The 27,523-nt window shown below is 39.9% G+C and overlaps 1 protein-coding gene across 2 annotated transcripts in view; it reads right to left on the bottom strand.

Annotated features, from left to right (window-relative positions):
• Positions 1-27,523, bottom strand: part of MAP3K7CL (MAP3K7 C-terminal like) — a 53,893-nt gene that overhangs the window by 13,587 nt on the left and 12,783 nt on the right. Inside the window, exons 1-3 of one of the 2 annotated variants that reach the window (XM_063720800.1) lie at positions 16,704-16,894; positions 13,045-13,106; positions 2,284-2,399 (exon numbers count right to left, since the gene is read on the bottom strand). In XM_063720800.1, the coding sequence (XP_063576870.1) occupies positions 2,284-2,366 (83 nt within the window). In that variant the 5' untranslated portion in view covers positions 2,367-2,399; positions 13,045-13,106; positions 16,704-16,894. Of the gene's footprint in view, positions 1-2,283; positions 2,400-13,044; positions 13,107-16,703; positions 16,895-27,523 lie in introns of those variants that run through there. The other variant, XM_063720799.1, reaches the window with a different exon arrangement.

Raw genomic sequence — 27,523 nt, 5'->3', positions numbered from 1 at the left:
AAAAAAAAAAAGCTACACATAAATTTAATTTAAATAACAAAGTCCTCCAGTACCTTCAGTCTGAAGAGTTTAGAAATAGAGACCTAATTACTGGGGATTTTTCTATCATACCACCACACTTCATACACACACACCAGAAGACATGTTTACAGGCTATTCATCATATAGATCTTCTTTGACCTCAGTATGGGTCACATGATTAATAATCCTCAATTCCTTCATGAAATTTTTTGTAGGACTCCAACTGTGTGTAACCATGCAACCTGAGTATTCCAAGCAACTTTATCAAAACTCTTAGAACAAAAAGAAAGTAGTCAGACATAGGAGAGAAAAGTTGTATTTGTGACCTCCTAATAAACATCTTTTAATCCCCTGTAGCCAAAAATCTAGATACAATTTTATGTTTGAAGCATGGCAAACCAAGCAAGGAAGGAAAGGTTTGTAAGGTACTAACTGAGGTTTTGCAGAAGTCTGGCCCCAAAACCCATACTGTCCACCATCATGCTATACTGTCCGACCACCATTCTGGGAGTCTCAAAAAAATTCTAAGGATTTCAGAAATTTCTCAACACAAAATATATTTCATTCACATTTTGTAAAAATTAAATTTTGTGTGTGTGTGCGTGTGTGTGTGTATTTTTATTATACCACCACACTAAACATACACACACCAGAAGATACATTTAGTTACAGGCTATTGATCATATAAATCTTCCTTTGACTTCAATATTGGTCACATTATTAATAATCTTCAATTCCTCTATGAAATTTCATATCTATATTAATGAAAATAATAATCATTAATAACTCTTGGAAAACCAAGCTCATGTATTTATAAATATAAGATATAACCATATTTCCTAATTTAACAATTCATCTTAGCAGCCCTTTATTGCTGATATTGACTCTGTAATACCAGCACTTTGGGAGGCCAAGGTTGGAGGATTGCTTGAGGTCAGAAGTTTGAGACAAGCCTGGGCAAGATAACAAGATCCCATCTATAAAAAAAAAAAAAATTTTTTTTGAGATAGAGTCTCACTCTGTTGCCCAGGCTGAAGTATAGTGGCACGCGATCTCAGCTCACTGCAACCTCTGCCTCCCAGGTTCAAGTGATTCTCCTGCGTCAGCCTCCCGAGTAGCTGGGATTACAGGTGCCCGCCACCACATCCGGCTAATTTTTGTATTTTTAGTAGAGACAGGGTTTCACCATGTTGGCCAGGCTGTTCTCAAATTCCTGACCTCAAGTGATCTACCCGCCTCAGCTTCCCAAAGTGCTGGGATTACAGGCGTGGGCCACTAAGCCCGGCCCCCACAAAATATTTTTTAATTAGCTGAGCATGGTAGCATGTTTATTTCTTCTCCCCTTCCTTTTATTAGGGTGACATGTGATATATAAGAAATAAAGAATCACAAGATGTTTGTGTTCTGTTTCACACATTCAACAATAATTTACTAAGCCTCTAGGTGCCACATATCATACCAGGCTCCAGGAATCTGATGGTGACAACACCTGACTATCAGTGCTTTTATGGCACTTACCACCTAATAGGAGATGTAATCAAAAGGAGATCTGATTAGATCCTAGTAATCAAAATATCTCATTAATAAATGGGAAATCCCAACCGGCTAGTACTGTGAAGGAAAGGTGTCTACTCTGATGCTTTGCAAGTATAAAAGAATGGGATTCACTGGGGTAGGCACTGGTGGAATCAAGTGCAATTAAAAAGAAGGATTCAGAAACAAAAAGTTATGAGTGAGTAAAATCAGAATGCTTTAATTAATAGAACTGTATAATTCCCTACAGCAGAACTGTAATAGTAATAAAAGCTATCAAGATAAAAACTTACCCTACTATAAAATGTAGTCAGTCAACTAATACGTTTAGGTTATTTTGAAGAGCTATCCCAGTGGCTTCTTCACGTGATGTGGGAATGCCATCATTTAAGCAGAAATTAAAATTCACAGCAAGCCACAGTGCTCTGCAGCCTCTGGACACATTTACAGAAAACATAGTATGGTTTTGGGTGGTATTTTGGCATTTTTAATTTCCTGAACTAAAATGTCTTATTTAAAAAATTAAGTTTTGAGTAGGAAGCATTCCTGGTATTCCTTTTGCTACTCCATAAAGTAAAGCACTTAATCTCCAATAGCACCACTTGAATCATTGCTATAACCCCCTTGCCTCCCTGTCATCCTCACACTCAGCCTGTCCACTACCCACCACCCCTGGTCCTTGCCCAGTAGGCAGTGCTCAGATGTAGAGTGAAGGGGGTAGGTACTTACTTCCTTTGCTCAAGCAGGGTGATTTCCTTTTTGACCTCATGGTATTCTTCTGCTATTTGGCAGTGCTGTTTGAACACCTCCATGGATTCCTCAGAGTCATGACAAGGTGGCAGGGGCTTGACAAACAACAAGAAGAAATTAGTCCATTTCTTTGCATCAGGATAAATTACCAACCATTTTGCTCTGCTGATATTCTCTAAACGAAGGTTTTTTCTTTCTTTCTTTTTTTTTTAACGTGAGAACAGCATTGTCAGTCAACATTCAACAGAGTTCAGCTGATTCTATTTGACTGAAAATAGAGAGGTGGACAGATAGTCTCCACATTTATCTCCCAGTGTCATTCATGGGCATCTCAGGCCTGAGCCAGAGCCCTGAAATCCATTACATGTCAGTTACCTGTCATGTGATGGAGTAAAAATAAGTCTCCCAAAGATTCTACAGTACTCCCTGGAAATCAGACTCTGCTTTAGAGAAGAGCAGTGGTGGGGAAATAGTTCAGTTGTCTGTTTCAATTACCCCTTGCTTTCTGTTTCTGTAGCCAGGAGGTATAATCTCATCTTGCAGAGTAGAGAAGAAAAGCTCTCTTCTGAGAAATGCATCTGGCCTAAAGAAAGATGCTGAGCCAGAAATAATGCTTGCAAGGATTAACCAACCTGTAAGAAAGGCCGGATCTCCCTCCCCCTAAAAAAAAAAAAATCCCTATAAGATTCATGTCTTTCTTTTTCTCCCATCCATGAAAGAGGCAAAGGCCAGCGTGGCAAACCTTTCTGACCGCAACATGGTGAAAACCCTACTTCTAGGAATTATTTTTAAAGAACGAGTTTTCCTCAAGTTTATTTTTCTAATTTCTTGTTTAGCAATGAGTGATTAAAAGTACTACTTTTAGGCCAGATGGATCACTTGAGGCCAGGCGTTCGAGACCAGCCTGGTCAACATGATGAAAACCCATCTCTACTAAAAATACAAAAATTAGCCAGGCGTGGCAGCACGCACCTGTAGTCCCAGCTACTTGAGAGACTGAGGCAGGAGAATCGCTTGAACCCAGGAGGTGGAGGTTGCAGTGAGCCGAGATCATGCCACTGCACTCCAGCCTGGATGATAGAGTGAGACTCCATCTCAAAAAAAAAAAAAAAAAAAAAAAAGGACTACTTTTAGGAATACTAGTTAAGAGGTTTTTTTAAATCACCCTTTTCAATTACATATAGAAAAAAGTATATAAAATCTGAGAAATATCAGTTTATTGTGAAATAGGCTCTTCAATCTTATCCTTTCTTCACAATGGTCTCTATATATAAACTATGTATCTGACAAGGTCATATTGCCACTAATTTTATATTAGGAAATTGAGAACTAATGAATTTTTTACTATTTGTCCCTCTCATTATATTCTTCAAGAACACAGATTTCTGTGGGTGTCATATTTATTTCTGTTATCCCTCCCATGATGTAATAGAAATTCAATAAAGTTTACTGTCTGATTGATAGATAAGATGACCTTCCCTATTTATCATGAGGCCTCTGAGTAGAGATGTTTAAAGGAAATAGAATTCTAAATAGATTTAGATCAAATTTATCTTCACGTGGAACATCTGTTATGTCCTAGTTCATGGAAAATCTAATAATAAATCATATTAGGTAGCATCTTTCTCTACTGCCCATGAACACATTCACAGCATAAACTCAGCCTGTTGGAACCATTATCCCTTTCTATACAGGATTAAATTGAAAAATAATGCACAGTAGTACTACAGTATAACTCGCCCCATGAGATAAAGCTGTTGCCAAAGGAATTCAGAACTCCTGGCTCCTCCAGTCTGTGCCCCAGAAATTGCTACCCACTCATCAATTTTCACCTGTTACACTGGCAACTTACCAGGTATAACAGTAAGGGGAATGAAAGCAATTTATTCTGGGCACCATAGCCAAGCTGTTAAATCATCCGTGCCCTGTTAAAGAATTTGCCTCCTGGAAGGCCCTAACACTCTACACATCAGATCCTGTCCTTACAAACACCACACGGGCTATACTCAGTTGAAACAAGAGCTCAGTACGTGTAGGTACCTGAACCATAAAATCAGCGCAGTTAACTATGTGACAGCGAAAAAGTTCTAGAACTCTGCATAAAGGATTCACAACTTTAAGAGAACATAGAGAGCAGCCGTGTAAAGGGAGATATGTCTTTTGCTGCTGTAATTTAAAAGGAAAACTGAAAAGTACATTAATAACTTTCTTAAGAAGGGAGAGGCCTTCCCTGCCTCACCCCCAGCTTGCCACCTGTAATGCTTTTTACTAAGTGGGAAATGTTGTCATTTGTTCTTTTTTTATTATTGGCACCTCTTAATTGTGGGAAATTCGAAGATGTTATTATCTATAGGTAGCGTGATCATGCCACTAAGGGTATGTGATGGTAGTACATATTTCAAGATATCCACATGTGCTTTCAGCAGCATGATCATGCTATCTATACATAATAATATTTTCAAGACTTCCCATCATAAAGAACGGACAATCAAAAAAGAATAAGCCTAAAATACTTTGTATCCAGTTTTCAGGGAGTACAAAGATTCCAGGGGTCATTTCAGCCTCTGGATCCTGAAAACTAAGCCTTCAAATTGACATACAACTCAGCACCATTTCAAATGCTCCCAGTTTGTATGAAAACATTAAAGAGCAATATAGATTTCTCTTTTTTAAGCAAAGAGGAAGGTTATATTGCATAACCCACCAAAACATTGTAAAATTCTCTCATTAGTTGCCATAGGAAGAGGGAAATAAGGACTTGTTGTTTAATGGGTACAGACTTTCTATTTTGCAAGATGAAAAAGTTCTGGAGCTTGGTTGCACAACAGTGTGAATATACTTAACACTACCAAACTGTACACTTAGAAATGGTTAAGATGGTAAATTTTACCATATGTGTTTTTACCCATAATAAGAAAAAAATTAATGCAAAAAAATTATTTCATTAAACCTTTCTGCTGTCTCTAGCTCATCTTCTTAGCAGCGCTACCAGGGTTACCTAGGAGAGGCTGACTCCATTTGTACTCAATCTTTCTCTCTTTCCCAAATTTCTCCCCAGAGAACTTCAAATTTCTCACCCCTTTATAATCTCGAGCCATTCACTGGTAACCCCAAACATTGCTGAGCAAATCAAAGTGCTCTCGGGTCAACAGAATCTACTGTTCTTAGAGGGCAGTTGACATCATTGGCCATTTACCCCAGCCAGGAAACTGATCAAAGAATTTGCTTAAATATCTATGGTTCTCGTCCCAGCAGGAATTCTGGTGAATACAAGTATTAAGATATTCAGGTTTTATACCTAATATAAAAAGTGGCACTATAGAATAATGTGATGTATTCTTCCGTGTAGGATGGAATAACTCTCATTGCTTTGTGATATAATGTATGTATGTGTGTTGTACCATCAGGTCCTGACTGAGGGTAATTCTCTCTTACCTTACCTTTTGAGAGGTAATCCCTCAAAATAAGAGACAATATATGGCCAAAAGTATTAATCAAACACAAGCTCCTGCCTGAGGAAATCGATTCCTAGAATTCCAGAATCAGGTTTCCAGTTTAAAAATGGAACATCAGTATGCTTAAGTAACATGACATGTAAAACACCGGCACTCATGAATTAATTGGCTGTACGTGGGTTTATGTAACACATGCTCAAATTAAAAACTGAAAAATAAAAGAATACCTGTGGGTAACTAGATGAAAAAACATCTATTAAATTCTTGGAATAAAATTAACACTATTTCAGTTCTCATTGCTTGATTTTGACTTTTCTTGTCAGAGAGATTTTCATAGTTATAAGCCCACGCTGGGAATGGATGTACGATAAATAAACTCTTAATGTTGATAGTTAATTTTTTTTCACATCAGGAGGAAAAAAATTCCCTTGTTATTTTCTCCACAATGATGCTACATCCTCCAATTTTGGATACACTTATCCCACCTTCCTGCTTAAAGAATGAAATATTGCACTCCAAAGAAAAGGAATCCAAAGATAGTTGAGTTGACAAATTGAAGAGTAAAGATACTGCTAATGTACTAGAGCACAAATTCTGTGTGGTCACAGCAGCAGCTTTTCAGATGCACTCCCTGCCATCGTATCTGGTTTACTATACAACGCAGCCAGTCCTAAGGAGGTGAAATTAAGACCTTCTCCTAACAGCGCCTCAAGCCAACTTTGAAACACATGTTTCCAAGACACAGATTGGGGCTTGGGTGAGGTCACAGCCCAGGAGGAGATACTTCCTCCTCACCCCCTTTTCCTCCATCTCCGCCTCCTCCCGCTGCCGCCTGAGGATGGAGCTTGCAAGGGCTTAATATCTCATGGCAGTGCAGCGTGAAGGAGCTGCTACTATCTCTGGTATCCGCCCCAATTATCAGGACCGATTTAACAAGATGAAGTAAGAGAGAAACCGCAGGGTCCGGTTCCAAAAATGCCGGCTTGAGCCACACGGTGCTATTCTGCTCTCTGCCTGAGCTGCCGGTTCATAGCAAGCTCCTCCCGAAGTGGATTCCACTCCCTGGAACAGGCCCCATGGGGAAGGACCCAGCCAAGCCACCCTCGGCTAGGAGCAAAGCCGGCTCAGGCGTTTCCGTTTTCTATTTGGCTTCTGCGAATACTACTGGCCCCATCCTCTTCAAAAATGTAAGAATTTAATTTTCCTATCCCAGCTTCCCACACAGGAAATATATTTAGGAAGCTAAACATTCTACACTCGCTGAGCAGTCTTTGTATTTATTCCTTGATTCTCAGGGTTACCTACTTTGGGGAAAGATGGTGCCTGATTTAAATTTACATTACATTTTAATGTCTTAAAATTAACAAGAATCGTTTGTTAAAACTGAGAGGAAAAACACAGTCCATGCTGATTTCGATATTTAAGAACTCTATTATCTTAGAACTTTAAATATTTTAAGAAATGACATTTATATAGTATCTACATTACAGTACAAGTTGAGCACTATCAATTATACTACAGAACTTATACATCATGTTACATTGGAGTAAAGTATATTTAAGTCATTTCTGTTGACATAAACAATATCAAAAGGAGAAAGAACACAAGAGTAGCAAAATTTTGAACAAGCCATACCCAAATGACATCTGAGCTTCTCAAAACAAACAAACAAACAAAAAATTAAACGCATTATTGAAAAGCTCCAAAGTATCTATATATGTTTTCTGTGTGGACACAGCAATCAAAGAAAAATTGCAGTATAAGATACTTTTCAATGTGTGTATGAGAGAAAATGTCAGCTACATCTGGTGCTTTCTATGAGAATATATCCTAACCACATTTCCAGATGGATGTTAAAGACCAGTGTAGCAGAATCCTGGAAGGCTAGACTTCTTCATTTTCTATCATTTTCATTTCCCATATGTCAAGCAATATATTGATGCAAAATCTAAAAGAAATTTCCGGAGAGGCTGCTCAGATAACAGGATATTATGGTACACAACTGAAGCTACGAAATTGTTTATTTGTGGAGGTGACATCAGCTTCTGGACATATCAGACTCTGTTAGTTCAGTGTGTACCACAGAGACACCTGTCACTGTCATCTCAGATTAGATAGGAGGACTTTAAGGAGGGATTGAAGCTATTGCTCAATTTAGTTAAAAAAAAAAAAAAGTCATATTGTTCTCGAAGCACTTCGGCTTAATGAAAAGAAGAGGGCATCAGAACTTCTATCCCTAACTTAAAAATCCAAGGAGATGCTTTTATTTCATTTTACATGAATAAAAATAAATTACTTATTCTTAAGTATTTCATTCAATATATAATTTCACCAGAGAATGAAATTTACATTAATTGAGCAATTATTTTGTCAAGGACTGTGCTAGATCTACTCATTACCATATTTAATTCCCACAACAATGTGAGATTGATATCGTTATCTCCACTTTGCAGTTGAGGAAAGTGAGCTTTCAAGAGAGTAAATAACATGCTAGAAATCACAAATTTAGCTGAGATCCAAATCCAGGCCAACCCAATGCTAATGCCCATGCTTTGGTCATTGTCATTCTCATTAGTTATCATGTCCTCTACCTGACAATAAAATGTATTTCTCATTCCAATGCAGTTAAGACCATGTTATAACATAGTTTTGAATCATGTGTAAGTCAAATCATGGTTCCAAAAACATAACATGCTTAAGCAGTAAGACAGGCTTGGTCTTGACCCAAACACTGGAACCATGAAAGGATGCCACTATCTTTTAGAACAGAGAGAGACAGGTCAAACAGAAAGAAGCTGAGACCTGAAGAAAAGTAATGGCTGGGTGCAGTGGTTCACATCTGTAATCTCAGCACTTTGGGAGCCTGAGGTGGGTAGATCCCTTGAGCCCAGGAGTTTGAGACCAATCTGGGCAACATGGCAAAACCCCATCTCTACAAAAAATACAAAAATTAGCCAGGTATGGTGGCATGCACCTGTGGTCCCAGCTACTCAGGAGGCTGGGGTGGGAGGATCACCTGAGCTCGGGGAGGTTGAGGCTGCAGTGAGCCATGATCATGTCACTGCACTCCAGCCTGGGTGACAGGGCAAGACTTTGTCTCAAAACATAAAAAAGAAAGAGAATAGTGATTTTTCATTCATTCTTAGAAATGGACATAGAATTGGGCGCCCTTTCTTCTGACTATATCATCTACACTAGCTCTACTCAAATACGGTCCCTGATGGGCATGGGAAATTTAGAAACCTAGTCCCAAGAAAGGAATCTGCACAAATAGAATTGACCTTCCACCTACCCCTGGACGGAGGCCCAAGGCTCACAAATGAACAGTATAAAGAGATGTTCATTTTAACACCTACCTTCTCCTGCGGTCTCTTGCTCAATATTTTGCATTAATAGAGACGTCAAGAGAAATGTTTTTCACTGCTATTCTTGCACAAGGCTTTTTTTGGCTTCTGTGAAAATAGAAGCACTGCAAATTACATGCTCAAACTTGTCCACATTCTTGGCAAAACAACAGAAAAATCCTGGGGGTCAAATAGTGATTGAGTGTCTACCAAATAGCTATTTTATAGCAGCATTTTATAAACTACCAAAGCATGCGTAATGGATATCAGAAAGTCAAAACAGATTTTACAAGGTTATTCTATAACTACATTATGGCAATCTTGCAAACCAGAAGCAAACAAAAAAAGTTTCCACTTATCAAAGTAATTTAAGCAGCCTGTATGTTCCTTAAAAAGCGTAAGGGAAAGAGGGGAATAGTAAACGTATTTAGACCAAAATTTGGCCTCAAGTTTCTCATCTGTAAAGTGGAGACATAATAGTTAGCTTACTAATTATTGCAAGGATCAAATGAGATCATATGTAGGGAAACACCCCTTGCCTAATAGGTACTCAGTGTGCTTCGGTGGGACTTAAATCTGAGGTTTTGCAGAGAATGGGGCTGACAATACCTAGCATCATCTATTTTCCACCAAGAAAATGTTTAAGTCTCTGATAGAGGTAATCAATTCATTCTCAAGAAAATAGTTGCAACCACAAGGCACTTCATATGCCTTTGTAACCCAACTTTTACTCTTCCATAGTGGATGATGATAGTCGATAAAATTTCAAGAGCCATTACTGTGTAATGAAAGCACATGAGACTGACTATAAAGATGGCCTGCTCCGTGTAATAGATTGTTCCTTTTGTACATAAAGCATTTTCACTGCTTTCAATACAGAGACTTCCTGCAACAGACGGCTTAAATGTATATGCTTATGCTAAGCATAGAAATAAAAATCTGCTTTTAGATGTCATTTTCGATTAGATTTCTCCTCCCAACCATCATCGTCTTGCTGTTTAGTCACTCACGCCCTGGAGTACAGAATAAAGATAATAGGCAACAGCTCTAGACAGAGGCAACCCTACCCAAAAGCCTTGACAACTGGTAAATGTTTGTAACACTCACTCCTATCCTTCACTCAACAAACAAGCACTTACTGAAATGTGTTTAGTTGTATTGCTGGTAACACACTCTCCATTCACAAAGAGATAAAGCACTATCATACTTTAAGGGGGAAAAAAATCAAAACCATGAGCCAGAAACTCAAAGATCAATGAAGATGAAATAGTTTCATTGGAATAAAATAATTAAATAGACTTAATTTCTAATATATGTCAAGTGGAATTAAAGCTATAAAATTCAAATGGACCTGGCAATGCTTTAACAGAAAAATTATCTGGATAATTGCCAGAGCTACTGTGAGTCTTGTGGAGAAGGATCCACGAGCCAGAGAAGACCATTAAAGTTTCCAAAGGAAAAAATGTTCCAAAACAAAAAAGTAGAATTAATGATCCATAATTTGATGAGAGAACAATAACCTGAATATGCTTTTAGTGTTTTATTTTCAAAATATGTTTACTCCTTATTTTCACCTGATTTCCATGATAATAAAATAGCTTTGACGTGACCATAGAATAAAGAGGAAAAAATGTGACTAGGGGAAAAAATAGCTATTAGGTTGGTGCAAAAGAAGTTGTAGTTTTTGCCATTACTTTCTTTTTTATTTTTTTGAGATGGAGTCTTGCTCTGTTGCTCAGGCTGGAGTGCAGTGGTACGATCTTGGCTCACAGCAACCTTCGGCTCACTGCAACCTCCGCCTCCCGGTTTCAAGTGATTCTCCTGCCTCAGCCTCCCTAGTAGCTGGGACTATAGGTGTGTGCCACCACACCTGGCTAATTTTTGTATTTTTAGTAGAGATGGGGTTTCACCATATTGACCAGGCTGGTCTTATCCACCCACTTCAGCCTCCCAAAGTGCTGGGATTACAGGCGTGAGCCACGGCACCTGGCCAATGGCATTACTTTCAATAGCAATCCCAATTACACCACCAGCAGCACATAGACAGCCTCTCCGTGAGAACAGAACCTAAGCAAGAACTATCATTTGCAGTGTGAACAGACCAGAAGAAAATGCAGGCCAGGCGCGGTGGCTCACGCCTGCAATCCTAGCACTTTGGGAGGCTGAGGCGGGCGGATCACTTGAGGTCAGGAGTTTGAGACCAGTCTGGCCAAGATGGCAAAACCCCGTCTCTACTAAAAATACAAAAATTATCCGGGCGTGGTGGCACATGCCTGTAATTCCAGCTACTAGGGAGGCTGAGATGGGAGAATCGCTTGAACCCAGGAGGTGGAGTTTGCAGTGAGCCGAGATCACATCACTGCACTCCAGCCTGGGTGACCAAGGAAGACTCTGTCTCAAAAAAAAAAAAAAAAAAAAAAAGGAAAGGAAAGGTAGAGGGAGGGCTGAATTGTTCTTCATGCTGAAAAGAAGAGATATTGGTGGGCGCAGGGGAGGGAGAGACTATGGTTAGGTATTAGAAGCCAGGAGAGCTGGGTTGAGAACCCTGCATGAAGGATAGAAAAAAGAGGGAGACGTGATGGCTGATAGCTAGAGAGGAAATTTTAGGTGATGACAGAGCTCTTTTGACAGCTGTGTGGTGATCAGTGTAACCCTCCAACCTCCTATACAATTTTCAGTAATACCTACATAATTGATAATGCTCTGTTGAGCAGCTTTCTGTTGGAAAGCTAAGACAACGCCCAGGACTGCTACAAAGGTGAGAACGAGGACTCCTCCAAGTGGCCAGGTCACACCTGAGTCACCCTCAATTGGTTTTTAGAGACCACCCTGGCAGTAGAACACCAGCTCTTCAAACCTGACCTGGTAGCTCCCAGGTTTTTAACACAGTGCTCTGCATACTGAGGTAAGAACAGAAGCAAACAAAAAGGAACAGTATCTTGGCTTGTGGAAGGGCTCATTCTTGGTTCGTCTTCCACCTCTGTTGAAGGCTGTCCAGGAATAAGAATCCCAAACTCAAATGACCTTAGGACACAAGGCACACCCACAAATGGGAAAAGCTGCTGTGTATAAGATAATAGGATATGTCAGGGCCTGTTGGGAACTGGAGGTTACAAACCCCTCCTAAAGGCTTTCAAAATCAATATTCAGGAGAAAAAAGTGGTGACCAAGAAATGTCTGTGTACAGGATTCAAGACCCCTATTGGACTTGCCTAAATGTGACTACAAATTTAAGTATTCAAGTGAATGGCTGGCCCAAGGCCAGTATCCCAGTATTTTAGACAGAACCTCTTCTGAAAGCCATTTTTGCCTGGAATCACCATGGATAATCTAAAGAAAATTAAAATGTGATAAATGAGCTCCTTTCAAATAATTCTGGTGTATTAAAATATCTTTCAATAGATCACTCAGAAACTACATATACAAAATAATTTGTCATGGGTCCAACAAGTCAATTTTCAGAAGGTTTAAGTTAAAATAGTTATATTCCATTAAAAGTTGTCAGAGAACTGGGGAAGGGGCAGGGAACAGAGAAAGGAAGGTTCTTCCAAAGTCTTGGCAAACATGGTAAGTTTTCTCTGCAGAGTTTAACACTAAATCACTAACCCCAAACAAGCCAAAAATGCAGTGACCTAGAGACAGCCATACCGAAGTAGAGAAGGGACCCGTCCTTTTCCCAGGCTCCAGAACTCCTTAAAAATAGGAGCCAGTTTACGCTATAAGCACTTGGTGTCCTGGTGCCATAGCCAGATAACCAGACAGGGGCATTCCATGAGGGCTTCAGCCTGACTTTGGAGCTCTAGAAATGTAATCCTTGATGACTTCAAAGCCCCACATTCTGGGTCCAAGTCAGTCTCCCCTAGTCAGGCCACTCTCCACCCAGCTCGCTATACTTTATGACACTAGGGAGGAAAGAAGAGAGACTTTAGAAAAATCCTTACCTGTAGCTGCTGGTCTAATTCTGGAAAGACCAAAGGAATGGAGTCTTCAGTGGGTGTATCATCTAAAACAAGGAAATAAAATGATTCTTCACTATGGAGCTCTTTCTTGTAGGAGAGGTGTCCTTGGACTCCCCCATAGTTAGACCATCAGTATACACTGTTTCAGTCATTTCATCACTTCAGTTGGGGACAGACAGAATGTAAAGGACAATTTTGCTCGTTTTCTGTACACACAGATGCGTGGAGAGCTTAGGTCGCCTGAACAAAATTTTGCAAGCAAATATCAGAATCCTCAAATGTCCAGGCTGGCAGCTCTCCAATTAAGAAGGACTGCTTGTCTTTCAATACTCTTACATTGGCCAAAACCAAAAAATACGATATGAAACAAAATGCTTTAACAAGGTGCTAATGAGGTAGCCAGAAGGACTTTAATGGGACAGGAGAACATGTTAGTGAAAAGTAGAAGCGTTCGTTCTGCTCTGAATGACTCCAAGTGCCGAAAGCTGTGATGGTATTGCTGTCTGCTCCTACCACAAACCACACTAACAGGCAGTTAACCAGAAACTCATTCTGGGTTACAGTGAGAAGCAGGCAGCAACCCAAATGGGGCGTTTCTTTCCAATACACTAGGCAGCGCTCCTACCCTGCAGCAGAACTCACAGCTTTGTTAGGGAGCGCCAGAGCCCAGAGAGTCCCGAAAGACCTCCTAACTCGTGCTTACGTTGACTGGTTGGCAATAGGCAGCTGTTGCTGGATTGGAAGATGCAGTTCTAAGAAGCATTTGAGGAAACCTGACCAAAATATGGGTCAAAATATCCAAGTCACCCCCAAATCTCTTCAAGAACATAGTGCTAACCCAGCCTTGGTGCTAGAAAGCAGAACTTCCATTATCTCCAGGTACTCTCAGGCTTTAAGGTCCATTGGCCACTCATTTCCAATCCCTACCCCAGTACATACACAGTACACATATACATACAGTACAGGTACAGTACAGATACATATACAGTGCACACACACATACAGTACACCTACACATACATATATAATAGAGATACAGTACAGGTACATACACAGTACACATATACATACAGTACAGGTACAGTACAGATACATATACAGTACACACATATACAATACAGATACACACAGTATGCCTACACATACATATATAATAGAGATACAGTACAGGTACATACATAGTACACATATACATACAGTACAGGTACAGTACAGATACATACACAGTACACACATATACAATACAGATACACACAGTATGCCTACACATACATATATAATAGAGATACAGTACAGATACATACACAGTACACATATACAGTACAGGTACAGTACAGATACATATACAGTACATATACATATGCAATACACACACAGTACACATACACATACACAAACATATATAATATATAATAGAGATACAGTACAGATACATATACAGTACACATACATATACAATACAGATACAGTACACATACACATACATATATAATAGAGATACAGTACAGATACATATACAGTACATATATATACAGTACATATAGTTAGATTTATACAGTACTCATATATATACAGTGCAGATACAGTTAGATATATACAGTACATATAGATACAGCACAGATACATACACAGTACACATACATATACAATACAAATACGCATACAGTACATTACACATACAAATAGAGACAGTACAGATACATATACAATACACACATACATACAGTACAGGTACAGTACAGATATACAGTACACATATACATACAGTACAGGTACAATACAGATACATACACAGTACACATACATATACAATACAGATACAGTACACATATACATATATAATAGAGATACAGTACAGATACACAGTACACATATGTATACAGTACAGATACAGTAAGATATGTACAGTACACATACAGATACATATGCAGTACATATACATATACTGTACACATACATATATGCAGTACAGTACATATACATATACAGTACATACATACATACAGTACACATACACAGTGCCGATACATATACAGTGCGTATACGTATACAGTACAGATACAGTGCATATACTACATATACAGTACACTTATACATATAGTACACATACATATATAGTACCTATACATATATACATTTACAGTACACATACGCATATACAGTACACATACTATGCATACACAGTATGTATGCAAAATATAAGGTGAAAAAATAATTTTAAAACCAAACTATTTTAAATTATAATAAAGCAAGAAAAGATAACAGTTTTTATGTTTTCATAGTCATCACCAACTTTCTTGATAAAAACTTGTTGTTCTTTTTGAACTAGAGGAAGTGACATGGGCCAGATACAATGTGGAAACAAGTATCCTCTCCCAATGCGCTAATAGTACAGTCCAGAATAAAATGCAGCACACAAGGCATTTCTGGCATCTAAGGCATTGAAAGCATCGAAGATAATCACCAGAAAGATAATTTAAACAAGCATGGTATTCACTTTGACCAAACCCCTCAAGGGTCATATCACTTAATAGTCTCTGGTATAGTTTAGTCAAGAGTAGTATAACAATACCTCCATTTAAAAGTAGTTTAAAATAATGACAATGCATCACCAAATTTGAATCTGTTTTGTATCTGCTCCTGTGCTAGACAATGGCTGTCCTCAGATTCAGTGATATCACTTAACTTTAGCTCACAGAACAAGTAGAAACTGAGAAATTTCCCAAGGCCCTTGCTGCAGGTTAGAGGACAGTCTTCAGAGGAATTGAGATTCCGTCCCCAGGCCCTTTGAATGCTCTACTTAGACTAGAAGTGACAAATTCTGCCAATTACTGTGCCTTGTTAAATCCACCCCAACATTTGCAAAGAATTGGACAAAAGGCAGAAATAATGCACTTGTCACTACTGAACCTTTAGAGGTAGGCTTCATTATAAAACCTATGCTTTGTGAAACTGATTTTGGTCTTAAGTGCATTTACATTCACTGCAGTACAAGTTTAATAACCTAGACATCACGACCATTTTAGCTCATTGGGTCCAAGGCCAGAACGATTTGGCAAAGGTAAATGGGAACATACTATACTTGTGCATCCCAACCCTAATAATCATAGACAAGCAGGCACTTGTTGGAAGGAGAAACCACTCTGTAAAGTATGAGAGCAGCTGAGACATTCTAGAATTCTAGAAGACAGCCAGGAATGAACCTCAAGGCTTCCTGAGACTTAATCCGCCTTGCCCCCTGTGGAGTCACACTCCTTCCTGCTTAATTATTAAAAAAAAAAAAAAAAAAGTTATCTATTTACTTTACTACAGTAATGTAAATAGCAAACACCTGGTATAACAGACTTAATGAGGCCTGTTGTGGAAATCTGCGTCCTTATTTATGGTCACACCATGTCGAGTCACACATATGTGACCATACTGATAAATTTACAGATAAATAAAGTAGCTTCAAATTGGACTCCTTGAGTTGAAATAAAAGTCTAATTGATTAACATAGAAATCAACATACAATGGATGTTTTAGAGAGTCGAGCAAAATAAAAAGTAAGACTTTTGTTAAAGAATGGATCAAGTTGGATTAACCCAAGCAGGAAATAGCAACGGAAACAAGAAAACCAAAGACAGATGTATGAAGCCTACCAAGTCTGAAAGCCAGGCCCGTATTTCACTGTTTGATGCCATCTGGTTTAGCTGGCATCCCTACCAGCCAGAAATTTCAGGGCTTGCGAAGCTGCTTACAAAGCTGCCCCAAGTTGATGTGTGGTGTGTTTACTTTTAAACAGTGGCTGCCTTCTTTGACTGGTTTTAAAAATAGGCAAATATTCTAAAAGCAGGATGATGAATCACTGGATTGGGCCAAAAGGAAAGAAGGAAAATGACTCAGGCTGACTAGTAGCACAGCTGTTCCAAAAACATTTGGCTGAATCGTTGTAAAACATTTTGACAGTGATACCGGATCAGAGTTCCTGACAGCAGTTAAGTTTGTTTTGACAATTCCAGAAGCATAAAGTAGACTGTACAGTAGCTGTACAAGAGACCCTGTAGCAAATTTAGCTTTTTTTGAAAAAAAAAAAAATAGTTGCTAGATATGTTTATAATGGGACAAAATCACAGCACAAGTACATTTTTATTAAAATCTATTTACCAAATACTTATTGTGCAAGACTGGGACTCAGACTTATGCAAATTGGCAAATCACTTTATCATATTTTTAATGCATTAAGGAAGTAATTTGAAGGCTTCTTCTTCAAAATGGCACTGTAGACTTACTAGACCAAGCAAAATGTATCCTAAGAAATTTTTTAAAAGATGAAATATAAAGGAAAGAAGTGGAAAATTCTTTATATAAACAGATGTTCACTGCCTGTTTGGCAAATACAATATGACTAAGCCAATGTCCTTAAGCTAGAACTTTCTTATTGATAGCCCAACCATTATGATGTACCATAGTACATTTCATGATGGGCTCTTTTCAACATCTACTGAGCAGCTGTTGGGTTGGTTTCAGGATTATTTTGTTTGTAGATTCCCTTCAATTGTCTTCTCTGTGTTTCTCCATAACTTGAATAAATAGGACACTGTAATCCAAATCCTCCCTGTTATTTAGCAATGAGAGCTAGCAATCAGTTAGCAGAGAATATTGAAGCTGGAAAGGACTAGGCAACCATGTGGTCCAGCCCCCTCAGAGTAGAGCTAAAGACAAGGACCCCAAAAAGGGAAAGAAGCTACCCAAGACTCCACGATTCGTGGCCATGTAAGACTAAGGTGTGTCTTTCCACCATACCACTCCGCTCTTCTTCACTTACTAGTCCTTAGGTTCTCAGACTTGTATTTCATGAACCAGTAAAATTTTCCCTAAAATATTCTGGCCAGGCACAGTGACTCATACTTGTAATCCCAGCACTTTGGGAGGCCCAGGCGGGAGGGTCGCTTGAGGTCAGGAGTTCGAGACCAACCTGGCCAACATGGTGAAACCCCGTCTCCACTAAAAATACAAAAATCAGCTTGGCGTGGTGGCACATTCCTGTTGTCCCTCCTACTCAGGAGGCTGAGACAGGAGAATCGCTTGAACCCAGGAGGCTGCAGTGAGAACTGGAGGTTGCAGTGAGCCAAGATCAAGCCCCTGCACTCCAGCCTGGGCAACAGAGCTAGACTCCACCCCAAAAAAAAAAAAAAAAAAAAATCCCGAAAATATTGGGAATTATGTCTTAAGAGCATCCAACTTTTTATTTAGCTAGTGAAGATGATTCAAAAATGACCACCGGATATCATTAGTATCCCTTTATGACAGAGAGAACATTTCAACCAAAATCATAAGGCAATCATTATTAGATACAGATAAAAATAAGCATATACCCAAAACACCTCACTGTCGTACCCTTCTTTCTTTCTTTATATCAGAGGGGTGAAAACTTCATCAAAGCCAGACCAGGTTTTGAGAACCACTGTTCTAAACAGCATTTTCACTGGGTTTTACAATCAATCATCTCCCCCTCCCACTGTGCTCCCCATCATAGACATAACTGGGGTGTAAGTTGAGACGCCCTAAATCCTTGTTAAAAAGTGTTCAGGTTGGGCCGGGCATGGTAGCTCACGCCTGTAATCCCAGCACTTTGGGAGGCCAAGGTGGGCGGATCACCTGAGGTCAGGAGTTCGAGATCAGCCTGACCAACATGGAGAAACCCAGTCTCTACTAAAAATACAAAAATTAGCCAGGCATGGTGGCACATGCCTGTAATCCCAGCTACTCGGGAGGCTGAGGCAGGAGAATTGCTTGAACCCAGGAGGCGGAGGTTGTGGTGAGCCAAGATCGCGCTACTGCACTCCAGCCTGGGCAACAAGAGCAAAACTCCGCCTCAGAAAAAAAAAAAAAAAAAAAAAAAAAAAGTGTTTAGGTGTCCACACGGAGAAGACCTCAGGTGAGGGAAAGCCATGCCCAGAGGACATTCCCAAGCCCACTCCACTCCCCAGGCAGAACACAAGAGGCAGCCTTGCCCAGGATCCACTGAATGTTGACATTTCCTGCAGTTACAGCTGGCTTCATGGGCATTGGACCTATGTGATCACACAGAGCCCTCCCTCCAGATGGGCCCCATGCTTAATTTAATGTTCTGCTATAATGTCTTGAATTTCTTAATAATTTTTGAATGAGGAACCCTGCATTTTCATTTTGCACCATGCCCTGCAAGTTATGAAGTCGATTCTACCTGCAGTATGACCTCTGAGTGCTGGTGTCCTGTAAATTGTCCTGCAGGTCACCAGGGACAAACTGACACAAGGCAAGTGAATCTGAGTAGTGGCTTAAGTGTTGAGGCTCATACAGAAGCTTTCCTAGGAACTGTTTGCCTATGAAGGCTCCTAACCACTAAGAACACAGCGGGTCAGTACAACGTTCAGTAGGACACAGACTTGCATTTGAATCTCAGGTTGGCCACTTTTTAATTGGTGAATGTGAAGAATTGGCATAATCTTCTGGAGACTCAGTTTCCTCCTCTGCAAAATGAGAAGGGTATTACCTGTCTCTGAAAATTGCTATTGATAAAGGAATGTATATGTCAATCACTAGCCTAAAGCCCAGCACCTAGGAAATAACCAGTAATAATAATGAATGCTTAATATAATTAAGTTCACTTTTCATTCCTTTTCACCATAAACCCAACCAAAGGAGTAATGTGGAGACAGGAGAGCTGTGTGTGTATACATGTGAGTAGTGGCACTTTTTCCTCTAACCCATGTCTATTCTATCAAGCTAAACTTCTGAGGTGGGGAATTATTCTTCATCATCTGAATAATACAAAGGCAACACACAGGGTTAAGGTCACTGACTCTTAATTACTGAGTTCTCCCTCTGCCACTTAAGGGAGATTTCCTGATGCAGCCATAACCTCAGGTCTTGTGGATTTACTCTCTTCATTTAAATCTGAACTTAAGAATCTTCTGTCCAGGTGCAGTGGCTCATGCCTGTAATTCCAGCACTTTAGGAGGCTGAGGTGAGAGGATTGCTTCAGTTCAGGAGTTCGAGACCGGCCTAGGTAACATGGCAAAACCCCGTCTCTACAAAAAATACGAAACAATTAGCCGGGCATGGTGGCGCACACCTGAAGTCCCAGCTACTTGGGAGGCTGAGGTGGGAGGATCGCTTGAGAATGGGAGGTTGAGGATGCAGTGAACAGAGATCATGCTACTGCACTCGAGCCTGAGTGACAGAGTGAGACCTTGTCTCAAAAACAAAATTTACTTCCAAACACTTTTTATATGAAAGATTGTAAAAAAAAAAAAATTAACTTACTCATGAAAGGTCTTTGAGTACTGTCATTTTAAATCTAAATTTAAATTAATATTTTATTTTTAGGAATAAAATATGTGATAAAAGGTAGCCAATGCACATTCCCAATATATCAAAAAAATTTAATTTCTAGATACCTAAGTCCTTGTTAGAGTATCACATAGTTTTAAGACACATCAAAAGCTTTTTAAAACTTTGCTTCCTTCCTGCTTATTAAACACTAGAGACGTGAATTATTTAATATACATTAGATTTTCAGGGCCCATAAGATTACAAGTATAGCTATAGAGATGGATGCGGATATTAACACAGATATGGATAAAGATAGAGATTTGGGATGACAAAGCAGGTTTTCAATTCTTTGTAAATTAATAAACATGATGTTATCTTAACCAGTACCTAAAATTGTCCCGCTAACAAGACCATGCATCAATAGACTGGTTTTGCTATACAAAAAGAGACTTGATTTAGTTAAGGACAATTTCTCTTTTTTTTTTTCTTTTTTTTTTTTGAGATGGAGTCTCGCTCTGTCGCCCAGGCTGGAGTGCAGTGACTCAATCTCGGCTCACTAAAACCTCCGCCTCCCGGGTTCAAGCGATTCTCCTGCCTCAGCCTCCTGAGTAGCTGGGACTACAGACACCCGCCACCACACCCGGCTAATTTTTTGTATTTTTAGTAGAGATGGGGTTTCACCATGTTAGCCAGGATGGTCTCCATTTCCTGACCTCGTGATCCCCCAACCTCTGCCTCCCAAAGCGCTGGGATTACAAGCGTGAGCCACTGTGCCCAGCCAAGGACAAATTTTATGTTTCTTGGAAACACCTATTCACTATTATTATAGCTATCATTTTGTGAACGTCATCGATTTATCCTGTTGTTAGAATATTTTGACTGACTTAGGTTATAACATACTCACTGTCCAAAAAACACCTGCCTCAAGAAGAACTTACTGGGGCCAGGGGCAGTGGCTTACGCCCATAATCTCAGTACTTTGGGAGGCTGACATGAGTGGACTGCTTGAGCCCAGGAGTCCAAGCCCAGCCTGAGCAACATAGTGAGATGCTGTCTCTACAAAAAATAAACAAGAAACTGAGTATTGTGGTGCATGTCTGTAGTCCTAGCTACTTGGGAGGCTGAGGTGGGAGGATAGTTTGAGCCCAGGAGCTTGAGGCTGCAGTGAGCCAAGATTGCACCACTGCACTCCAGCCTGGGCGACACAGTGAGACCCTGTCTAAAGAAAGAAATAAATAAGCAAACAAACAAGAGCCTATTGGAAGTATATTTATCCTTCAGCACACCACAAAATAAAATTTACCCCTTTTTTTCTTCTTTCCTACCACAACATACCAGAAGTAACCTTCCTCCATCAACCCCATGGCCCTTGGGAAGCTATTTGTTGTCAGGAAGCTTTGAGCTTTCTCTTATAACATGAACTCTGCCTCTAAATGGGCAATGAAGTAACAGTCCTGAGGACCTGGCTTTGAACCCTCCTTTTATTTATTAATTGCATGATTTGAAGCAAGTCACTTTGCCTCACTTAGCAAACATTTATTTCCACTTTTGTGAAAATGAGTGGAATAGCACCTTCCTATGGGGTTGCAGCCAATATTAAATTGATGAGAAGATGCCAGTAAAAGCACTACTCCTAAGTACTCAACAAACACTCACCTCCTTTCTGGCCTTTCTTCACAACTTTATATAACACATTCCAACCAATAAATCCCATAGTATCTCAGACTCTTCATCTGACACCAGGATAACGAACCCCAAGTGGTTATAGTGTATTACTGATTTTATAAGTATTTGATAATTCAGTTTCTACTATAGTTCTCAACTCTGCACTCCATCAGAAATGTAAATACAGGAGACACCCACCTTCCACCGTGCCCTTAAGGCATTTGTGACTGAATGTTGTCACTGCATGCTGAGGCAGTTTTAAATGTAAGCTCATGTTGGGACAGAAGGTGATTCGAGAGAGTTCATAATGACTGTCTGAGCCTCGGTTTCCTGCAAATGCCTGGTTCCTGGTTTCTAAAATCCCAGTGGGAACTTTATCCCTTGACTTCCTACAGAGTTCCCTGTGAATATGCCAAAAAAAAAAAAAAAAAAGCCAGAGACGGGGCCTGGGCGTCGTGGCTCACTCCTGTAATCCCAGCACTTTGGGAGGCCAAGGCGGGTGGTCACCTGAGGTCAGGAGTTTGAGACCAGACTGGCCGACATGGGGAAACCCCATCTCTACTAAAAATACAAAAATTAGCTGGGCGTGGTGGCACGCGCCTATAATCCCAGCTACTCAGGACGCTGAGGCAGGAGAATGGCTTGAACCCTGGAGGTGAAGGTTGCAGTGAGCCGAGATCACACCACTGCACTCCAGCCTTGGTGACAGAGTGAGACTCCGTTTCAAAAAAAAAGAAGAGAGGGGAAAATGGTAAACTCAATATTCATTTATAGCTTAGTGTGGATGAGGTTTTGCAGAGTTATTCCAGAGAACAATGATTAAAAGTGTGGAGAGAGGAGATTACTAGATCCGAAGATTACTTCGGATCCTGAGGAGGACAAGGGGAATAATACTGAAGGTAGAAAAGGTTGAAGGAAGAGGACAGTGACAAAAGACACTTTGTGGCTGGTCCGAGTACAATGGTGTTTACAACTAATTAATCACAACCAACTACAGATTTCTTTGTTCCTTCTCTTCTCCCAGTGCTTCACTTGACTAGCCTTAAAAAATAATGATAAATAAAAAGACACTTCACCTGCACCACAATTTTGCTGAGAGCCAGTTTTAAAAGTGTACACAAAAAGATTTCACATAACACCCAACTTGTTGCATTGGAGTCAAAGGTGGCTATTGCAACTACTCCATGTAATTCTCCCTACCACACAAAACATCCTGATATTTTAGGAGAAAATTGTATTATTTAAAAGTGACACCAATGGTATGGGTTCTGGATTACAAAACAAAAAACAAAAAAAAAACTAAGTGTCATACGATTAATTCATATCCAGATATAAAAAATTTCTAACAACTTGAAAGAATTTTTTTTGAGATAGGGTCTTGCTCTGTCACCCAGGCTGGAGTGCAGTCGTGTAATCATGGCTCATTGCAGCCTTGATCCCCCGGACTCAAGCAAGTGCCCCAGGAATTGGGACTAAAGACATGCACCACCACGCCCGGCTTATTTTTTGATTTTTTTATAGAGATAGGTCTCATTATGTTGCCCAGGCTGGTCTTGCCTGGCCTCAAGTGATCCTCCTGGCTCAGCTTCCCAAAGTGCTGGGATTATAGGTATGAGCCACCGTGCCTGACCAGAAAGAATTTTTAAAAACAAAATATTAAAAGCTACCAGCTTGAGCTGATACTAGTATTCTTGACTCTTTCTAAGTAAAACAAAAAACTGTTCTAAAAAATGCAAAAGACAGAGATAATTCCAAAGCCAAGGTCTAAATTTACAAAGGAGCATGCCAGATTTTAGCTTAGCTGAAGATGAAGAAAAGTCTCATATAATTGACATGAAATCCTAATGTCTGTCCAACTCTAAATTCCCTCTAGCTGGAGAAGGGCCAGTGATTCTTGAATAACCCAAGAGGTGGGATTCATATTTTTCTTCTGCACTTTTTCTATTAAGAAAATTAATTCCATGAAGTTTCCAGTTTAGAAAGTTTCGACTCTTTGAAATTTCCAGTTTAGAAATAATACTGATTATCATTAATATCATTAGCTCATTAAAGACAGGCATCACTGCCTCTGGGAATTACCATTAGCTAAGTTTACTTTAAAAAGCACTCTGATGATAGGCTGAAAATGGAGATTGCATTGTAAAGGAATATATATATATTTGTGTTCTCCAAAACCTTGTTTCCTTTATTTAAGGACCCCTGGAGGTCCATGTTCTATTCAAAGTCTTATGGCTCATTCTGCTATCACTGAACAATGACCAACTCCTCATCTACCAGGGCCAGTCTGTCACCAAGTCCTTTCAACCCTTCTTTCAAAATGGACTCTGAATTAAGTCATCCCATTACATTATCTAATGCAGGCTCTCATCACTTTGTACCATTATAAAATGCCTCTTCCATTCTCTCATCTCTCCACATTCTAGACTATTCCACCAAATTTTTACTATTTTCATCATATTATTCCCTTTTCTAAGGACTTTTGACACTTCATTGCTTTTGATCAAGTCCAAACCCTTTTGCTGAACTTTGAAGATTGACTTGGTAACCCTAGTCTATTGCTATCTAAACAGGTACCCTATGTAAGTATCCAAAACAATGGCTGGCTCAAGCAGGGCTCGGTAGACAACACGTTACTCTTCCACAGTTCAGACCTCTGCTCCAAACGACTAGTTTTAGTCTTTTCTGAACACACCATGTTCTTCCTGACTCTTACGTTTTGCTCCTGCTTTCTGTTTAGAGGGAAAAGAAAGAAAACTGGTTACAAGATATGTAGCCCCTTTTTTGTAACTAGTACCCAGGAATGGCATCTGTCCTGTACTGCTCCTCTACACTCTACCTGCCCTCAAGCCCAGTTTGACTATCACCTCTTCCAGGAAGCTATTACTAACTGCTCTGGGTGACACAGACTTTTCTCCAAACATCTTTGCCTTACAAAGCCCATGGGAGGTCATGCTGTTCTCTTTTGCACATCCCACCCACCTCTGGCAGAGTGCTGGAAACACTGAAACCAAATAAATTCAGCTAATTGACTAGAGGTAAAATAGGATATGAACAATCTACTAACTGCATAACTAGTCCCTAAATGACTGCAGGTCAGTAATGCTATAAAATCTACCTTGACATCAAGGTGAGATGTAGGTGAGACACAACTGCTTAGTGGTTTACATTTCCCTTATACTCCACAATCAATTATCATAATTTCAGGGATAAGTTGAATGCTTAATTTGTATCAAGCACTCTGCTAAATACTTTACCTATAAGATGTCATTGGCTTCTTATTACAACCCTGTGAATTACTACTATACGCATCTTACAGGAAACTGAATTTCAGCAAGGTGGAATGATCATACAAATAGTGTTGGAGGTAAGTCTAGAAATCACGCCTCTCTGGCTCTAAAGCCTATATCCTTAACCTCTACACTAAATCACCTCAGGAATATATAGTCCTGAAATGACTGGATGAAATGAGCACTAGGCTAGGCTTATCAGAAATGAACATGTCGGGCCGGGTGTGGTGGCTCACATCTGTAATCCTAGTACTTTGGGAGGCTGAGGTGGGCCGATTGCTTGAGGTCAGGAGTTCGAGACCAGCCTGGCCAACAAAGTGAAACCCCATCTCTATTAAAAATACAAAAATTAGCCATGCGTGGTGGCAGGTGCCTGCAGTCCCAGCTACTCAGGAGGCTCAGGCAGGAGAATCGCCTCAGGGAGGCAGAGGTCGCAGTGAGCCAATATCGCACCACTGCATGCCAGCCTGGGTGACAGAGAGAGACTCTGTCTCAAAAAGAAAAAAATGAACATGTCAACATTCACAAGCAAAGATGTTTCCTTTTCTCATGGACTCTACTTATTCATCAACAATAAATCCAACAACGTAGAATTACTCCCAAAAAGTCCACCTTAGTGCCCTCATTTACTATGAAAGTCTAGGGGGTTTTCCTTTGTTTCCCTCTACATGTGTGGTCTGCAGGCCACATGCACTGGAATTCAAAAGGCACGCACAGCTCGCTTGATGGCAAGTGTTTTCCTGTGTGACACTCCACATGTTCCTTATTCAAGAATTCAAAGGGAGTGTCCCAAATATCTGCAAAGCATCTTTTTGTGCACTCAGCCGCATGTATATGCAAAAATAGAGAGTCCTGGGCCCTGACTATTCTTTGAAATCTTGCATTTGTGATATGCATAAAACATAGGAGGGGGTTTTCTTTTTCTTCTTACAACAATAATGGGTCTCCTGAATCAGAATATATAGGAGTGGGGCCTTAGAACATGTGTTTTCAATGAGTGTTCTCAGGTAATGATTTTTATCAGGCAAGGTTGAGGAACACTGAACCTCAGCTCCTGCCCTAGGTTCTCCAGGTAGGTGCCCTTTCTAGAGATATGAGGACACACTGACCATAAGATTAAAATACTTAATTTGGGGAGTTTTTTTCATAAGCATCTTTTGGTGGGGCTAGAGGGTAGGAATTATTTAAAATAAATTATAATCCCTTTTTGAGGCTACCTATTAAAACCATGAATTTTGAAAGTGGGCATTCTGGAGTCATTTGAAAGAGAAGAGAAAGACACTGGAACAAACCAATCTAAACTGATGGATGAAAAACATCTGTGAGCTCCTAGTCAAGGACCAAGAGAGTTCAAAGAATGGTGACAAATTAATTGCAAGTTGTACATCCTGTACTTCAATAAAGAGGTTATTCAGGCAAACCAAAGATGGAGATTCACCTCTCCACGGCTCTTTTCTGTACATAAATTAAATTCTGTTAAAATGTTGACAAGGGAACCGTACATTTATTTGGTCCAAAATTAATACTGCCTGAGATAAATAAGCTTTATATACTGAAATTTTCTTTGTGAGACTGTTGATTGTAACAGGACTTGTTCTGCTCACATGCAGCATGAGTAAAAAAGAAAGGAAATTACACATTTTCCTTCCCTCTGGATTTTGGGTTTGCATGCGTGTGTCTTGAGAGCTAGCCACTCAAGATGCCATGAAAAGCACTGACTATTCCTTGAAATCTTGCCTTTATGAAATGTATAAAAACAGAAAGGGCTTTCATTTTTCCTTTTAGAGAAGGAGCATCGAAAATAGAGAAAGTTCAGACTTCAAGCCTAGGGCCCTGAGTTACCAACAAACAGTGTGGTCTCTGGGCGGCAATCTCTGTGTCTGTACATAAGGAATACTAATGCTTATGTTGCATGGTTGGGTTTTGTTTTTTTTTGTTTTTTTTTTTTTGTTTTTTGCGACGGAGTCCTGCTCTGTTGCCTAGGCTGGAGTGCAGTGGTACGATCTCAGCTCACTGCAAGCTCCGCCTCCCGGGTTCAAGCCATTCTCCTGCCTCAGCCTCCTGAGTAGCTGGGACTACGGGCGCCCGCCACCATGCCCAGCTAATTTTTTTTGTATTTTTAGTAGAGACAGGGTTTCACCATATTAGCCAGAATGGTCTCGATCTCCTGACCTCGTGATCCACCCGCCTCAGCCTCCCAAAGTGCTGGG

Source organism: Pongo abelii, chromosome 22, assembly GCF_028885655.2.
Source record: "Pongo abelii isolate AG06213 chromosome 22, NHGRI_mPonAbe1-v2.0_pri, whole genome shotgun sequence".
Taxonomy (NCBI): domain Eukaryota; kingdom Metazoa; phylum Chordata; class Mammalia; order Primates; family Hominidae; genus Pongo; species Pongo abelii.
The sequence above is the reverse complement of the archived record's forward strand: the minus strand, read 5'-3'. Positions and strand labels throughout refer to the sequence as shown.